Source organism: Tympanuchus pallidicinctus, unplaced genomic scaffold (assembly GCF_026119805.1).
Source record: "Tympanuchus pallidicinctus isolate F22 unplaced genomic scaffold, pur_lepc_1.0 scaffold2, whole genome shotgun sequence".
NCBI lineage: Eukaryota > Metazoa > Chordata > Aves > Galliformes > Phasianidae > Tympanuchus > Tympanuchus pallidicinctus.
In genome coordinates, this window is record NW_026294721.1 from 44338200 (window position 1) to 44352195 (window position 13996).

At 47.2% G+C, this 13996-nt stretch overlaps 1 protein-coding gene across 3 annotated transcripts in view; it reads left to right on the forward strand.

The window, feature by feature from the left end:
• Nucleotides 1-7242: 7242 nt before the first annotated feature.
• Nucleotides 7243-13996, forward strand: part of AFF1 (ALF transcription elongation factor 1) — a 54551-nt gene continuing 47797 nt past the window's right edge. For 2 of the 3 annotated variants that reach the window (XM_052683017.1, XM_052683018.1), the window contains exon 1: nt 7243-7295. In XM_052683017.1, coding sequence (XP_052538977.1) covers nt 7258-7295 — 38 coding nt within the window. In that variant the 5' untranslated portion in view covers nt 7243-7257. Of the gene's footprint in view, nt 7296-10565; nt 10793-13996 lie in introns of those variants that run through there. The other variant, XM_052683019.1, reaches the window with a different exon arrangement.

Sequence of the window (13996 nt, forward strand, 5' to 3'; positions counted from 1 at the left end):
TTAAAAAGATAATGTGGTGAAAGCTGGCACTCCATGCAGAGTGCCCTGTGCTGCAGTTATTTACAACAGAATTAACTCTCCTGCTCTATGAGGTGAAATCTGCCACTGAATCTGGAAAAGTATTCACTCTCCTTGCAACTTCAAAGCATGTTGTAAGGTTGGAGACATATGGGGTACATGCTTTCCTTAGCCACATACTTCCAGAGTGCTTCATCTCTCTCTGAAGACCATCTGTCCTTGCTAGGTTGCCCGTTCACATCATTATCAGGATGCAGGATGCTGTGCTTAGGGACACACCAGGCCTAGGTGCATCTGGCTTGTCTGTAACCTGCAGCAGGTGATGCAGAACAGAATGGAGCCAGCCAGACATCCAACTCGCATCTGAAAAGCTCTTTGCTCATGGGTACCAGCTGGGGGGCTTTGCTCCCAGCCCAGGTCTACCTTTGTGCAGTTTCGGTTTCCTTCAGTGTTGAGAGTAAAAGAATGTACAGTGCCATCAAGATTCTTTTTGGCTGCCAGACTCCAGCTCCAGAAAGCTGTGCTGTATTTTGTTACAGCTCTCCTTTGACAAATGATACATTTCCTTCTTTTTCCCCATCCCTGGAGGTGTTCAAGGCCAGGTTGGATGGGGCCTTGGGCAAACTGGTCTAGTATTAATTGGGGAGGTTGCTGGCTTTGCCTGTGGCAGGGGGGGTTGGAGATTATTGATCCTTGAGGTCCCTTCCAACCTTGGCCATTCTGTGATTTTTGTACCTGACATGAAGCAGACACTACTATCTTAAGATGAATGGAACAGAATGTCAATTTCTGTTCTTGAGGAATATCAAAAAGCTCTTTCTTTCATATCGTAGTTAGACTTAGAAATGAATTTTCAACCAATTTCAATGGATTCTGCATTAAAACCAGGGCACTGGAAAAGCATTTTTTTCCGAAGTGTCTGAACAGCCAGTTTTGATTCAGATAAGGAAATGGAACACAGTGGTGCGTTGTTGACATTTACATCTGAGCATCCTTAGTAAGAAACAAGGCTGCCTGTATTTGCTGAAAAGATAGATACGCACGGGGAAAAATATAGCTTTATGAGGCCAGAGATAGACTTACTTTGTTTTGTGACATTGAGGTCCCAATGTATTGTAAAGCAAGCATCCTCTTCCTGAGCTCCTTCCTTGAAAACACCCAAATGTATGCACTGCATGCGTAAGGCATGACTGGAGCGAGGGGTACGTCTCTCTGGTAGGAGAGGGCTTATGCAGGTCTGGTAAAGAGACAAGATCACATTTTTGAATTGAATGTCTGATTGCAACTCTGTACATCTGAAAATTCACAGGTAATGTATTGATGCTGACTGAAAATGGAGTCACAAGAATAACAAAATATGGATTATTTTGCAATCTTGAAACTCATTCCCCAATTCCTGTATCAAAACGCAAGGCATGGTGCATATTTTTCGCTGTTCACAGGTTGAATTCAGCCAGTGTATCAAAGAGCATCCAATTATCTCCTGTTACTGGAGGCACTGCGCTGTGCCTTTCGGCTAACATTTATTTGGGGCTAAAACCTTCCTCCTCAAGCCATTGTGTCACCTTCTCGAGCAGTATCAGTGACAAGTGTGCTGCGAGACAAGGCTGCGGGCAGCCAGGGCCTTCCCATGCTGCCTGAGGCCAGAGCAAAACACAGTAATTTTTCCTCCCATCCTTTCCTTCACTATGTTCTGTGTAAATAATGATTGTGTTAATAGAAACCGTTCTACTGGTGTATTTTTCAGCCTGACTTTAGTGTCAAGAGTCAAATTACCAAACATGCCTGAGTCTCCACATGTGCTAGAAGCCAGAGCTTGGGCCTCAAGCTTTGAGTGAGAAGCAGAGCTGTGCCAGCCTGTCTGCTGTCTGCAGAATGAGCTGGAACTTGCCTAACTGGGAACCAGGCATTCAAATAAGGCATGTGCGAGCACCTCTGCCCTTCTCAGTGCCAGTCCATCTCTATTCTTATTCCCCTACCGCACCTCTGCTTTTTGCATGAGGCTTCTGGTGTGACTGCAGTAGACTCCAGCCAGATTTCAGCTTACAAGGGCTCATACGCTATGCTCTGATGTCCCCATTGGATTATGGTGATGATAATTGATTTCATCAACAGAGCCCAGAGATTTTCAGATTGATTTTGCAGTGTTTCCATCTATAATGCTTTTCTTCGACATTACGGGATCAGACATGAGGCACCACTTGAGCTCATTATTAGCGTGTGCGTTTTACAGCTGCCAAGTGATTATTTTGGGATTGCAGTCTGTGTCGGTTAGTGTGAGGGGCTGATACAGTAGAGTCTCTACCAGTGAAATCAGGTTTGAAGGCATTGTTCAGAATGTACCTGTGAGGCTTCAGAAAGCGGGCAGTACCATCTGTGGTGGGACCAGGCCTCTCTCCACAGTCCCAGCTCTCCGCAGCACAGTGGCATGTCTATTGGGGATGTCTGGACCCACTGACATCCTGCCCTTCCCTGCTTCTTCAGAAGCTGGCTCCACCAGGCCTGGGGTGTTTCCAGTAGGACAGAAGGAGATCTTGGAGCCCAAGCCCGACATTAATACACAGATCAGTGTAAAGCAGAGCCTGAGCCTGTCCTCTTTCCATGTAAATTGTATTCCACAGTCTGCACCTAATGAAGTTCACCTTTGTAGATGTGACAAAACTTCATTAAGTTGATTCCTTTGCCAGTGCGCACCTACAGGATGAGTTCCTACTGGCCTGGGAGAGCCTTGCTGCTTGGTATCTCACTTAACTCTTTTTTGTTTGTTACCTGATTCTGAAGGCACCAGCAAGAGTGAATAAGCTTTCTAATCTTAGCTTCAATTTGGCTCTTACATTTTCCAGATGCATAAAAGGAAAACTGACCTCTAAGTTTGGTTAGAGGCTGAGAGAGTTGATGAGAACCCGGTGGGCTGCCTCAGCCTCTTTTCATCTAGAATGCCTGGCTTAGAGCAAGGAGAACGGGAAAAATATATTTAAAAGGCAGTGAAAAGGGCCAGAAGAGAGTTTTAGTAGGTTCCTGAAGTTAAAATCCATTCACTACCCAGCCCTTTCCTGGCAGAGGCCTCTAGAGCATTAGGAGAAATGTTTGTAAATGGAAAAAAATAGCTCTGATTTTTTTTATTTTTTTTTTTCAGTTTCTAAGTAGAAAATACATCTTTTTTTCCTCAGTTTGTCGCATGTGTTTTTTCCCTGATTGCTTGCTGTCTCCTCTCATTTAGATGCTATAGCCAGGGGAAATCAAAATTGTTTAATTTTTGTATGAAAGAATCATCAAGTACCAATCATGTAATGATTGCAAATGGTTCAATATTTAGACTCTCCAGTACCTTGGAAGTAACTGGAGTCTTTTTGAGGAAAAAGCAGTTTATGAGCAACAATTAGTCATGCTACAGATCAATATGTGAAGCGCTTACAGTTTGGAAGTAGGGCTGCCTTAGGGGCAGAGGTGGATTCCTGAAGACTGCAAGAATGAAGAGACCATGAGTGCAGTGGGTGGCAGCAGCTGGGACATGGCAAACTTGCCTGAGAGAATACCGATGAAGAAAGCAATCTGGATTCATTGATTGCTTTTTTAAGTACTGCAACTGCAAAAGTCCCCTCAGGCTCCCAGGCTGCCAATGGTTGTACTTTTTTGTTGCCGATTTCAGCGCTGGTGGATGGCTCTCAAGTCTCTTGAAGGTAAAGTGAAGATGAACTGCTCTGTGATCATCAGCTCCAGGATGAACTCTGTGCAGCAGTGGAGCAGGTCAGGCAGTGCATTTTGGGTAAGGCATCTCATGGAACGTTGCCCCGGCAGCACATTCGTTGATGCTCTTTTCCCAGCATCCCAGCGCCATTCCTGCAGGCCCAACCTGCAGCTACCTGTGGCCTTACGCCTCCGTCCCCCGACCCTCCCATTCACACAGCTCACTTGAAAGTTAAGGCTTCGAAAAATCGTCAGTGCCGGCCTCAGCCTTCCTCAGTTTGGACCTGCGTTTCTGGCACACGTGGCAAAGCCCATCCCCACAGCAGGTCAGTTCACCCCTTCCGTTAAGTACTGCTTTCCTAGGTGGTTGAGAGATGGCCACAGCCTTCCCTGTGCTGCGCCGTCCCCTGGTTCTCATTCACATATCGCAGACAGTATCTCTGACCTCAATCTCTGTGCACACGGTACAGAGGATATGGGACACTCAACCCAGTGACTCCTGGCAGTTCTTCAGCACTCACTGTTTTCTCTTATTTCCTTTTAGGATAGAAAGTTGCTGCTGCAGCTTGAACTACTGACTTCTCAGCGAGCTCAATGCCATGAATAGTTCTATGCCAGCAGCCACCACACCACGCAACTTGTGGGTAAGGCCATTTTTATTATCATTAGTATGAAATACAGAAATATTTCAGTGGGTTTTTTTGTTGTTGCCTTCCTCCCTGTAGGGCCTTATGGTGGTGTTTTGCTGTTTTATTTCCTGAAAGCTGTCCCTGAGCTGTTTAATCCAACCAGAGGGCCCCCAGGAAGCTGTATGGTCTGTCAGCATGTGTGTGGTGCACCTGTGAGCACTGAGGGAGTTCTCTTGTAGACTGGTGGAAGTCAGGTGTTGAAAAGGCTTCTTTGCTCGTGGTTCTGGTTAGCTGCTGATTGGTAGGAGGTGGTCTGTTGGAGATGACCTCTCCTAGGGTTGTGTTTGGTTAAGAAGCTGGGATTTCACACTAATCATCTGGGTAGACACAAGGCAGAGCTGTATCTTGCTGGAGTTGTGATGAGAAATGTAGAAGCTTCTGAATACCTTATGTACTCAAAGTCTGGACTTTGGCAGAGGGCTGACTCTTGAGTCATGAGTACCCCCTTGGCATCAGCCCCACGGATCAGGAGCTATGGATGGCTCACTGAGGGCTGGTGGCAGATGGGGACAATTCCTCCATCCTCCAGCAGCTCTGTATTTCCCCAGTTTTAATTAATTTCTCAATTAGTTTGCACCCAAGTGGTTAACCTGTATGCTCAGCAGCATACAGGGCAGGCAGCAGATGAGCTGCCCCTCCTGGCTGCCTCCTCCTGCAGCATCAGCATAGGGCAGGCTGCATGCATTCAACCTGTTTTCCACCAGGGTTCGTTTACAGTATGTTGCAGATGCCCAGACACACAGTGCTAACCTTTCCTTTTCTCACTGAAGAGTTACAGTCTATTCGAAGTAGAGAATCATAGCATAGCTCAGGTTGGAAAAGAATTTAAAGCTCATCAAGTCCAACCACAACCTAAGTGGTATCAGAACTGCTTTTTTTAAGACTTTGGTGAAGAAAAGAAGAAATGTGACCTTCTCTCAGGCAGCAAATTCAATCTCTCCAGTTACTTTAGCTCATTTGTACATCACCGTTGGTGTCAGTGTTTTTGGAAGACATGTTGAATATTTGTACATAGGCATTAATTTCTATTTTCTGTCTTTCTTTATTGATTCTTGAAAAATGAAACAAAGAACTGCAAAGAAAAGATTTGCAAAGATGGCTAGCATTTGTGCTACCTGAAAAGTGATTTCTACCAATGTTTTCTGCTTCCTGACCAATTGGAGAGGAATAAAAACATTGGCATTCTGGCTTTCCTGCCTTCCCCATCAGCGCAGAAGGCAGCATGCATTGCTGAAAATGAGTGAAGGGTTTTATGCCCTTTAAGCAAAAAGCACTGGAAATAAAATAGTTGCTTTTGGAACAAGAGAAGCCATCCTCATTAGATTACCCAGCTACTTTGATTGACGTCAAAGAAGAAAGCTGTAGGTGTTTCCGTTCATTGCAGAGGAGCTGGATCAGATGGCCTTTAATGGTTTCCTCCAGCACAAACAGTTCTGTAGCTCTATGATTTCAGAACTGCCGTTACAGTGGCATAAGGGGCAGTCTCTTGCAATAACTACTGCAACATCCTTCCCCTTCTGTTTCCTCCTTGCTTCCTGAATGCTTAGGCTTTGAAGTAATTTTTCTGTGTTACCTTTTCATCTATAGCTGTGTTTTCTTCTAATACTGCTTTTCCTTTCCACAAATGCTTCCGCTCACCAGCAGGCAGTTTGGGTGTCTAAAGGGAGTGCCTTCATGGCACATTTGTTCTTAAATTCAACAGCTGAACCTGGAGCCATAGTCTTGATTGGCACACACTTGGCTGAGTCCACAATAATGGATGCTTGTGGCTCTAAAAGGTCCCTTTGAAACCAACAGAAGCACTCACAGGAACAGTCCAGTATTTACAAGCTTGCCTCGAATTCAGTCTCTTAACCTACAAGTGGTTTTCATGCAAAGATTGTCTGTTACAAAAAAAAGGAGATGTTTTGCTGCCTGTGGTAAGCATCCACTCATCAGGCTACACCTCTCCTTTTTGTTGGGCATTACTTCACACCATCGTCATTCTGAACATCACTGAAATTCAGGATGTGCCAAAGGAGATTCAGGTTGGCTGCCCAGGGGGGTTGTGGAGTCTCCTTCTCTGGAGATATTCAAGTCTCACCTGGACGCCTACCTGTGCGACCTGGTGTAGGGAACCTGCTTTGGCAGGGGGGGTTGGTCTCAATGACCTCTAGAGGTCCCTTCCAACCCCTACAATTTTGTGATTCTGTGATGTTAGAAAGAATTTATTCTCAGAAAGATTGGTGAGGCACTGGCACAGGCTGCCCAGGGAGGTGGTGGAGTCACCATCTCTGGAGGTGTTCAAGAACCATGGGGATATGGTACTAAGGAACATCGTTTAGTAGGCAGTATTGGTGGTAGGTAGACTGTTGGATTAGATGATCTAAAAGGCCTTTTTCAACCTCAGTGACTCTATGATTCTATGAGAGACGATTTAGGCTGCCAGGGAGAATCAAGGGATTCACACAGTTATGAAAATATGCAAGGGGATGATGAGGACTGCGTCTCCAAATGGTTTTGGAGAACTAATTTGAAACAGATTTTGGATGTAACACAAATCCAAACTGAAATGCAGAGCACAGAGAGAGAGAAAGAAAATGTGCATTCAGATTTCATTTTCTGGTCAGCATGACAAACATTTTGGACATCATTACATTGTCATAACTTACTACTTCGAAACCTGAAGATATGCCACATTTACTTCTTTAGCTCTCCTATTTCCCTCTCTGTTCAGATCTTGAGGAAGGATGTTCCTGGGTTGGTCTTTGACTGTTCAAGCAAAGCTTGGGTGGCATCAGCTGGGTACAACATGCTATTGTTTTGCAAGATGTTCAGTATCTCTTTTTTCTCTTTCAGATGAACTGACTGCAGAAAGACAGCTATGGCATCTCCAGGCAAAGAGAGCATCCCACATCGCAGGTAGGAATTAATTTGGTGTTCTCCTATCTTCCTGGATGCTTGGACTAATTATTAGATTATATATTTTTTTAAAGTAGAAAACTCAGTGCAAGCATCACAGCGATTGGGTGGGGCAGAAGGGTTTTCACTTAGAAGCCAAACCTGCAAAACTGATTTTTTGGAGTCATTTTCCTGCAGTTCCCATTGCTTTTTCAACATGGCTCTCTTTGGCTGCCAGTATGTTTTACCTTCATAGCAGAGTTCTGTGATCTTTTCCCCTGTTATGCTGTCCTGAGGCACGAAAGAACAGTGATTGCTGCATATGGGAAAGACATGGGTGAACAGACACTCAGGTACTGATGAGATTCAAACCATTCTGCACTTCCTCTGCTGCCATTCTCCAAAAGGCGTATTCATACACATATATTTAATTGTCAATATAACTACGAAGAATTGGTTAAAAAAACCCACTTTCTGGAATTCTGGAGTATAATGCATAACAGCCGGGTCAAAAACAAACCAAAATCACAGGCATTTAGTTTCTTGGTGTCCTACATACCTCGCTGCCTCATCTGGGGATTGGATATTGCTGCAAAATGAATCTGACAGCTGTAGTGAATCTGAAGGGTACATTGTGTTCTGTACATAGATGTTATCTTGATTCAATTGGAATATAAATCAGGATATTTAACACCCTTGCACAGTGTGGTTTCTGACAGTTTCAGTGCCAAAGCCAACAAGGACTATAAACCTCTTTCTAACTTTAACTGTTTGTGAAAGTTCTTACTGTTGGTGGAACATTTGAAGACATTAACAGTGATAAGTCAGTAGTGCCTGGGGAGGTAATGGAAATTCCTCCTGATGGCTGCCAAAATCTCATCGGGTACAGCCTCCAGTGTGGTCTTGTTTGTGGGATGAGGTGGTTTCTCTTTTGAAGTCTATTTCCTTTCATTTAAACACTGAAATACATAGGGTTGCTTTCCTCTTGGTTCTCAGAAATGTTTCATTTTTAACAGCTATACCCTTTTTTCTTTCTTTCTTTCTTTCTTTTTTTTTTTCATAACAAGCTGCATGCATCTTGGCCTCTTGTTCTTAAAGCAAACATAACCTTCTGGTTATGTTCTTCCCCTCCCATTTTTTCAGTGCCGTGCTGGTTTACCTTTCCCCCATCGCTTCTGTAGCCATGCAGCATGGGTGAGACCTGGTGCTGAGTGTTTTGCATGCTTTGCCCAGCAAGGGTGTGCTGCTGGCAACCAGATGGAGATCTGGAAGTGCTAAGTTTAAGACGGTGCTATAAAGCAAAGCCTGTGGAGAGGAGCTTGGTCTAGACTCCTGCCATTGCCCACAGCATGCAGCTTGATTTGCCTTGTTAAACTGGTTTTTGTCTATGCTTTTATGTTTGGGTTTCTAGCTTTTACTTGCTTTCCAGCTGTACATTGGAGATAGGAGTTTAGGGGAAAGATAAATCTATCATCTCCTTTCTCCTGCACATGTGAAGCCTGTGAAACACTGTGGAGCGTGGTGTTGCAGCCTGTGCTTTACAGCAGCAACGCATGTGTGTTGCACAGCTGCTTCTGCAGCTAGGGCTGGGGGAAGACAGGAGAATATCAAGCCCTTGCCAAGTTTGTATATGCTTTGGGATTGCCAGAGCATGTGCAGTTCCTTAAGGATGAATCCCTCTGCAGGCCGCAGCCTCCACTTTTCTGTGGAGGTGATGAGAAGGAGCAGGGCAGGAGGGCACTGGCTTCTAGGGGTGCTCCAGAGCTGCACTGTTAGGGGTTCTCCTGTAAGTCTGCAGCAGCCTTTGCCTTCTGACCTGGTGCAAAAGTCCTCTCTGCAAATAAAAGGCTCTGCTGCTTCACACGTCTGGAATCACAGCCTAGAATCACAATGCATGTGTGACCCTTCTCACCTTCAGATGTGGAGGATTCATCAGTGGCAATGGTGATTTCTTGTCAACAGAGCTGGGAGGACATGCTTTAATTAAAAGAGAGCAGTGCCTCTTGAAGGCTGAAAGTAAGGGTGTGTGACTGTTTAAAAAAACACAGTGTGGTACCATATAATGAGACGTTTGGAAAAGGTTGGTAAGGGCATGAAGCTGACCTATTTCTGGGGATAAACAAGCACTTGTTGTGTTGTACAGCAAATGTGATACTTCAGGAAAGCTTACAGGCCAGTGTCTAATTACTTTAATACCGTGTGGCATCTACTGCATTTATCCTTTATGCTTGCTCAACTGTTTGACAGTAGTGTAAGCTTCTGAGATTTATCCCACAAATGCAATGGACCATCAACCCAAAAGTTGCACACTGGTTGCTGTGGGTATGGCGGGGTTGTTCTGGCAAGCCAAGAGATCATGCTCATGCTGCTATAGGAGCAGAGACCCTCGACAATGCTGTAGACGCCATGCCAGGCCAGGCCAGCTCTTTTCAGCACAGTGAAATCCTTGCTGCTTCATGCTCAACACATTGCATTGTGCTCGCCTGTGTGAAGTATGAATCACAGAATCATTAAGGTTGGAAAAGACCTCTAAGACCACCAAGTCCAACCCCAATCCACTCCCACCGTGTCCTCAGTGCCTTATCTGCATGGTTCTTGAACACCTCTGGGATGGCGACTCCACCACCTCCCTGGGCAGCCTGTGCCACTGCATCACCACTCTTTCTGAGAAGGATTTTTTCTAATACTCAACCTGAAACCTTTGCCCGTGATGTTTTTAAGGACTGGTGCATCGTCAACACTATTCACCTCAGGGATGCACTCCTCAGTGTGACAGGTCACGTTTTATTGATCTCTTTGCATTTTACCTCATGGAGACTGTTTCCTTCGTTTGGGGCACACTTTTCAGAGGCAAGGGCTCCAAAAAGCAAAACTTTATCCCCAGTGCATGAATAAAAAGTATGTGGGGAAGGCTGTGTCCTGCTGACACTTTGGGAAGTCTGAAAGGAACACCGTGGTGGTGCAGCCTGGCTGTTTGCTATAGGAGACAAGAAGCCTTTTAGGATGCAATGTTCACAGTTTTCTCCAACAAAAAGCAGGTTTCACCCTGGCGACGCGCAGACGGACGGCTTTCGGGAGCTCGTATTTCGTTTTTCCCTTCTTTTTTTTTAACCACCTCCCCCCCGCTCAGCCCTTCGGCCCGCCCCACGCCTCCACCACGGGCTGCGGGCCGTACCACAGCGCCAGGAGAGGGGGGGGAGCGAGGGGGGAGCGGCGGGGGGCCGCGGGCCGAGCGTCGGCCCCGTCCGTCGGCGGGCGCGCGGCGACGGGGCCTCTCGGAGCCCCGCGGCCGTACCGCCCCTTCGGGCCGCGGGTGGCTGCCGCGCCCTCGGTGGCGTCGGGGAATGCGGCGGGCCGGAGGAGGGCCCGGATGAGCGTAACCCAACCCGGGCCGGGCAGCTCAGGGCAGAGCGAGAGATGAGGCGCTGCGGGGCGTAGCGCGGCCGTGGGGCTGCGGGAGGGCCCCATGGAGGCGGCGGGGCCGGCGGCGTGAGCTTCGCCATGGCCGCGCAGTCCAGGTAGGGCTGTGAAGGGCTCCGGGGGGCACAGCTCGGAGTGAGTCACCGGCTCGGGGGGCGGGGGGTACGGACTCCGAGGCTTCGTTTTGCGGTGGTTTTTCTGCTTGTTTCTGTGTTCCCTTACTCGCTAACTAAGCTCTGCGCGCATGAAGATCAGCACTGAAGTCAAATTGTTGCTTGTTTTAAGGGGGAGTGGGAGTGACGGTGAGCAGCGGCGTTCCCCGGGAAGCTTGCCGTGCTTTTGGGTCTGCGGGCTTAGCCACAGTGTGCCAGGGATGCGTGCTGCACGAGTGCATAAAAGCCTTTACCAGAGATGCATACGCTCAGTCACTGGAGTCATACTACGTGGGAAAGAGAGGCCAAGCACCCGCAGAACTGATTTGTTAAAGCAAGTCAGAGGGTTCTCTCTGTTAGGTGAGAGCCTTTTGGTTTTGCATCTCTTTTGTCAGAGAAAACCAAGCAAACAGACCCGCAGTCAGTTTCTGCAAGCTCAGTAAATCAGCGATGAGGTGGTGTGATACAGAACGCCGCATTTTGGGCATCGCTCGGCGTGAGGCCTTTTGGGCAGTCCTCCATCTGCTTGGGTTTGCTATTTCTCGCTTGCTGTGTGTTTCAATAGGCACAGCCAGGGGAAGGGAGGTGAACCTGGGGAGGATGCGGGTTTGGCAGCGAGAAAATCCTGCGTCCTTTCATTTTTAGTGCTCCCACCGCGTTTGGTTTCACTGTTTTGGAGGTGGCAGAATAAGGCGAACAAGGAGATAAAACACACCTGTTGCTGCTCAGCAGTGCTTCAGAAATTGCTGTGGTGATAACTGAGAAACTGATGCACTAGCAGATGCCATAACTATTTCATTTTTTTAATACCGAATCTTAAAATTGATTGCGTGGTGAGTTGGGTGTTTTAGCTGTTTGAGATGAATCAGCTTTTACCACCGGCTACCACCTTACATATAGAAGCAGTCAGTGGAGGAGGTATCCCTCAGTCTGCGTTGTGCAGAACGTGGGGTGTTTTGTGTTTCAGTTACTGGCTGAGCTGTACGCTTGCTGCTGCAACCCTGTGCGTTCCCTTCTGGAACATACAGATGATCTGATGCTTGTAGCATCCCTGAGCAGCATGGACCGTGTTGGGTTTTTGTGCTGTGTTCAGGAGCAGAACTGGGAACAAGTTCACTTCCTTGTTGGTTGCAGTGTGATATCCAGCTTTTTGAAGATGTAGGCTGTTACTCTCACATTTACTTGAAATTGGTGGATTTGTTTGTAATACTTGGTCGTTACAGTTGCTAACAATTTCTGGTTGCTTTGCAACTTGCCTTTAGATGTGCTCCTAATAGGTGTGGCTGCAGGTATGCAGGACCAACACCGTTTTGTCTCCCCTGCAGGGAGGTGGTGGAGAAGCACAGCCAGAGCACTGCGCAGTCAGTGTCATGCTGCTGTCCCTGCTGGCTCTTCTCCAGAGCTGGGGACAATGGTAAGGCCCCCAACAGCCACATCTCGACTTCTAACTCCATAAGAGTCAGGGAATAGTGCTGGGCCCTCATATCAGTAAAAAAGGAAGGAAATGCTGTGTACAAACACCATGTAGCTACGTCTGCATTTAAAATAGTGCAGCAAAACAGTTTCTTCTGAAGGGAGTGGTGCTAAGGCTTTTCCCTGAGGAAGATGCAGCTTGGTTTTTGCTCTGTGTCGTTTCACAGCTTTCTGGGCCAGATCTCCAGGCACATTTCATAATGTGTTTGTTCTGCGGGTCCTGCCAATACAGGCAGATGCCAGTATTGGTGATACTGCATTCCAGGCAGCTGATGCAGGTGAAGAAGGGCTGAAACATTGTCTTGTGTTACTTCACCTGTCAGCTGAAAGATGAAACAACCCCTGATCCCATGGTGGCTTTGCTAACGCGCTGCTCCTCCTGAGGTCTGCTGCAAACATAGGTTGGCAGGGTCTTGGGGCAGTTCTGCTGCCTGGTGAATGAGAACACGGAGCCTCAAAACAGTGGGAGAGCTCTCTTCCTGTTCATACAGCGTGGAGGTGTTTTTCCTGCAGTATTGTGTGCTGCAGTTCAGGTTGCTGGATGGAGTTGGCTATGGCCATGATGAGAGCACAAAGACACACGTAGCCTGGCTGGACTGGCTAGGGCAGGTGTCCTCTCAGATGCAGCGTCTTGCTGCAGCAGAACACTTCATGGGGAGCAGGTGAGCACAGGTTTTCCACAGCTGTGCATTCACACAGCTAGGGGAAGAGGCCCCCATCAGGGGAGGTGCTTGCTCAGTTCCAGTTCTCAGTACCTCCCTGGTTTGAATATTGCCAAGATGAGATGCCTCAGCAAGTTCCAGTAGGCAAACTTCATTAAGCTGTTTCATACTTTGCATGGGCATGTTTGTTTTCTGGGCTGGTCTGGGGATGGGTATATTTAGTGTTTGGAAATGTCATTTGTAGTTGTGTTGTAGTTTATTGTAAAAGTGACATGAAGTTGTGCTACTGTTGCTTCTTCAGCCTTACCCATCAGGTTAAGGGAAAAGTATCCCTGCTTTAGCTTACAGAGAGAGGTTGACAAGGAAAATGGTTACTTGTAGAATCATAGAATGGCTTAGGTTGGTGGGGACCTTAATGATAATCTCATTCCAGCCTCCCTGCTGTGGGCTGGTTGCCCACACCAGCTCAGGCTGCCTAGGGCCCACCCAACCTGGCCTTAAGCACCTTCAGAAATGAGGCATCCATAGCCTTTCCTCATAGCTAGTGCCAGTGCCTCACCACCCTGTGAGAAAAGCTTACATCCTAACATCTAACCTAAATCTCCTCTCTTTTAATTTAAAGCCATTCCCCTTGCCCTGTCACTATCAGGCCATGTAAAAACTTGGTTTCTCTCCTGCTTGTTGGCTTCTTTCTGAGTACTGTAAAGCCACTATGAGGTCTCCCTGGAGCCTTCCCTTCTCCAAGCTAAACAAACCCAACTCCCTCAACCTTATCTTCATGAGAGAGGTGCTCCAGCCCTCTGATGATCTCTGTGGCCCTCCACTGGACCTGCTGCAACAGCTCCACATCCTTCCTTGCTGGGGGCCCCAGGTCTGGACACAGTGGTCCAGCTGAATCCTCACAGGGGCAGAGTAGAGGGGGTCAGTCCGTCTTCTTGACTCTTCTCCCAGGCTATACTCGTACCTGGGATTGCCTTGATCCAAGTACAGCACCTTTTCCTTGGCCTTATTGAAC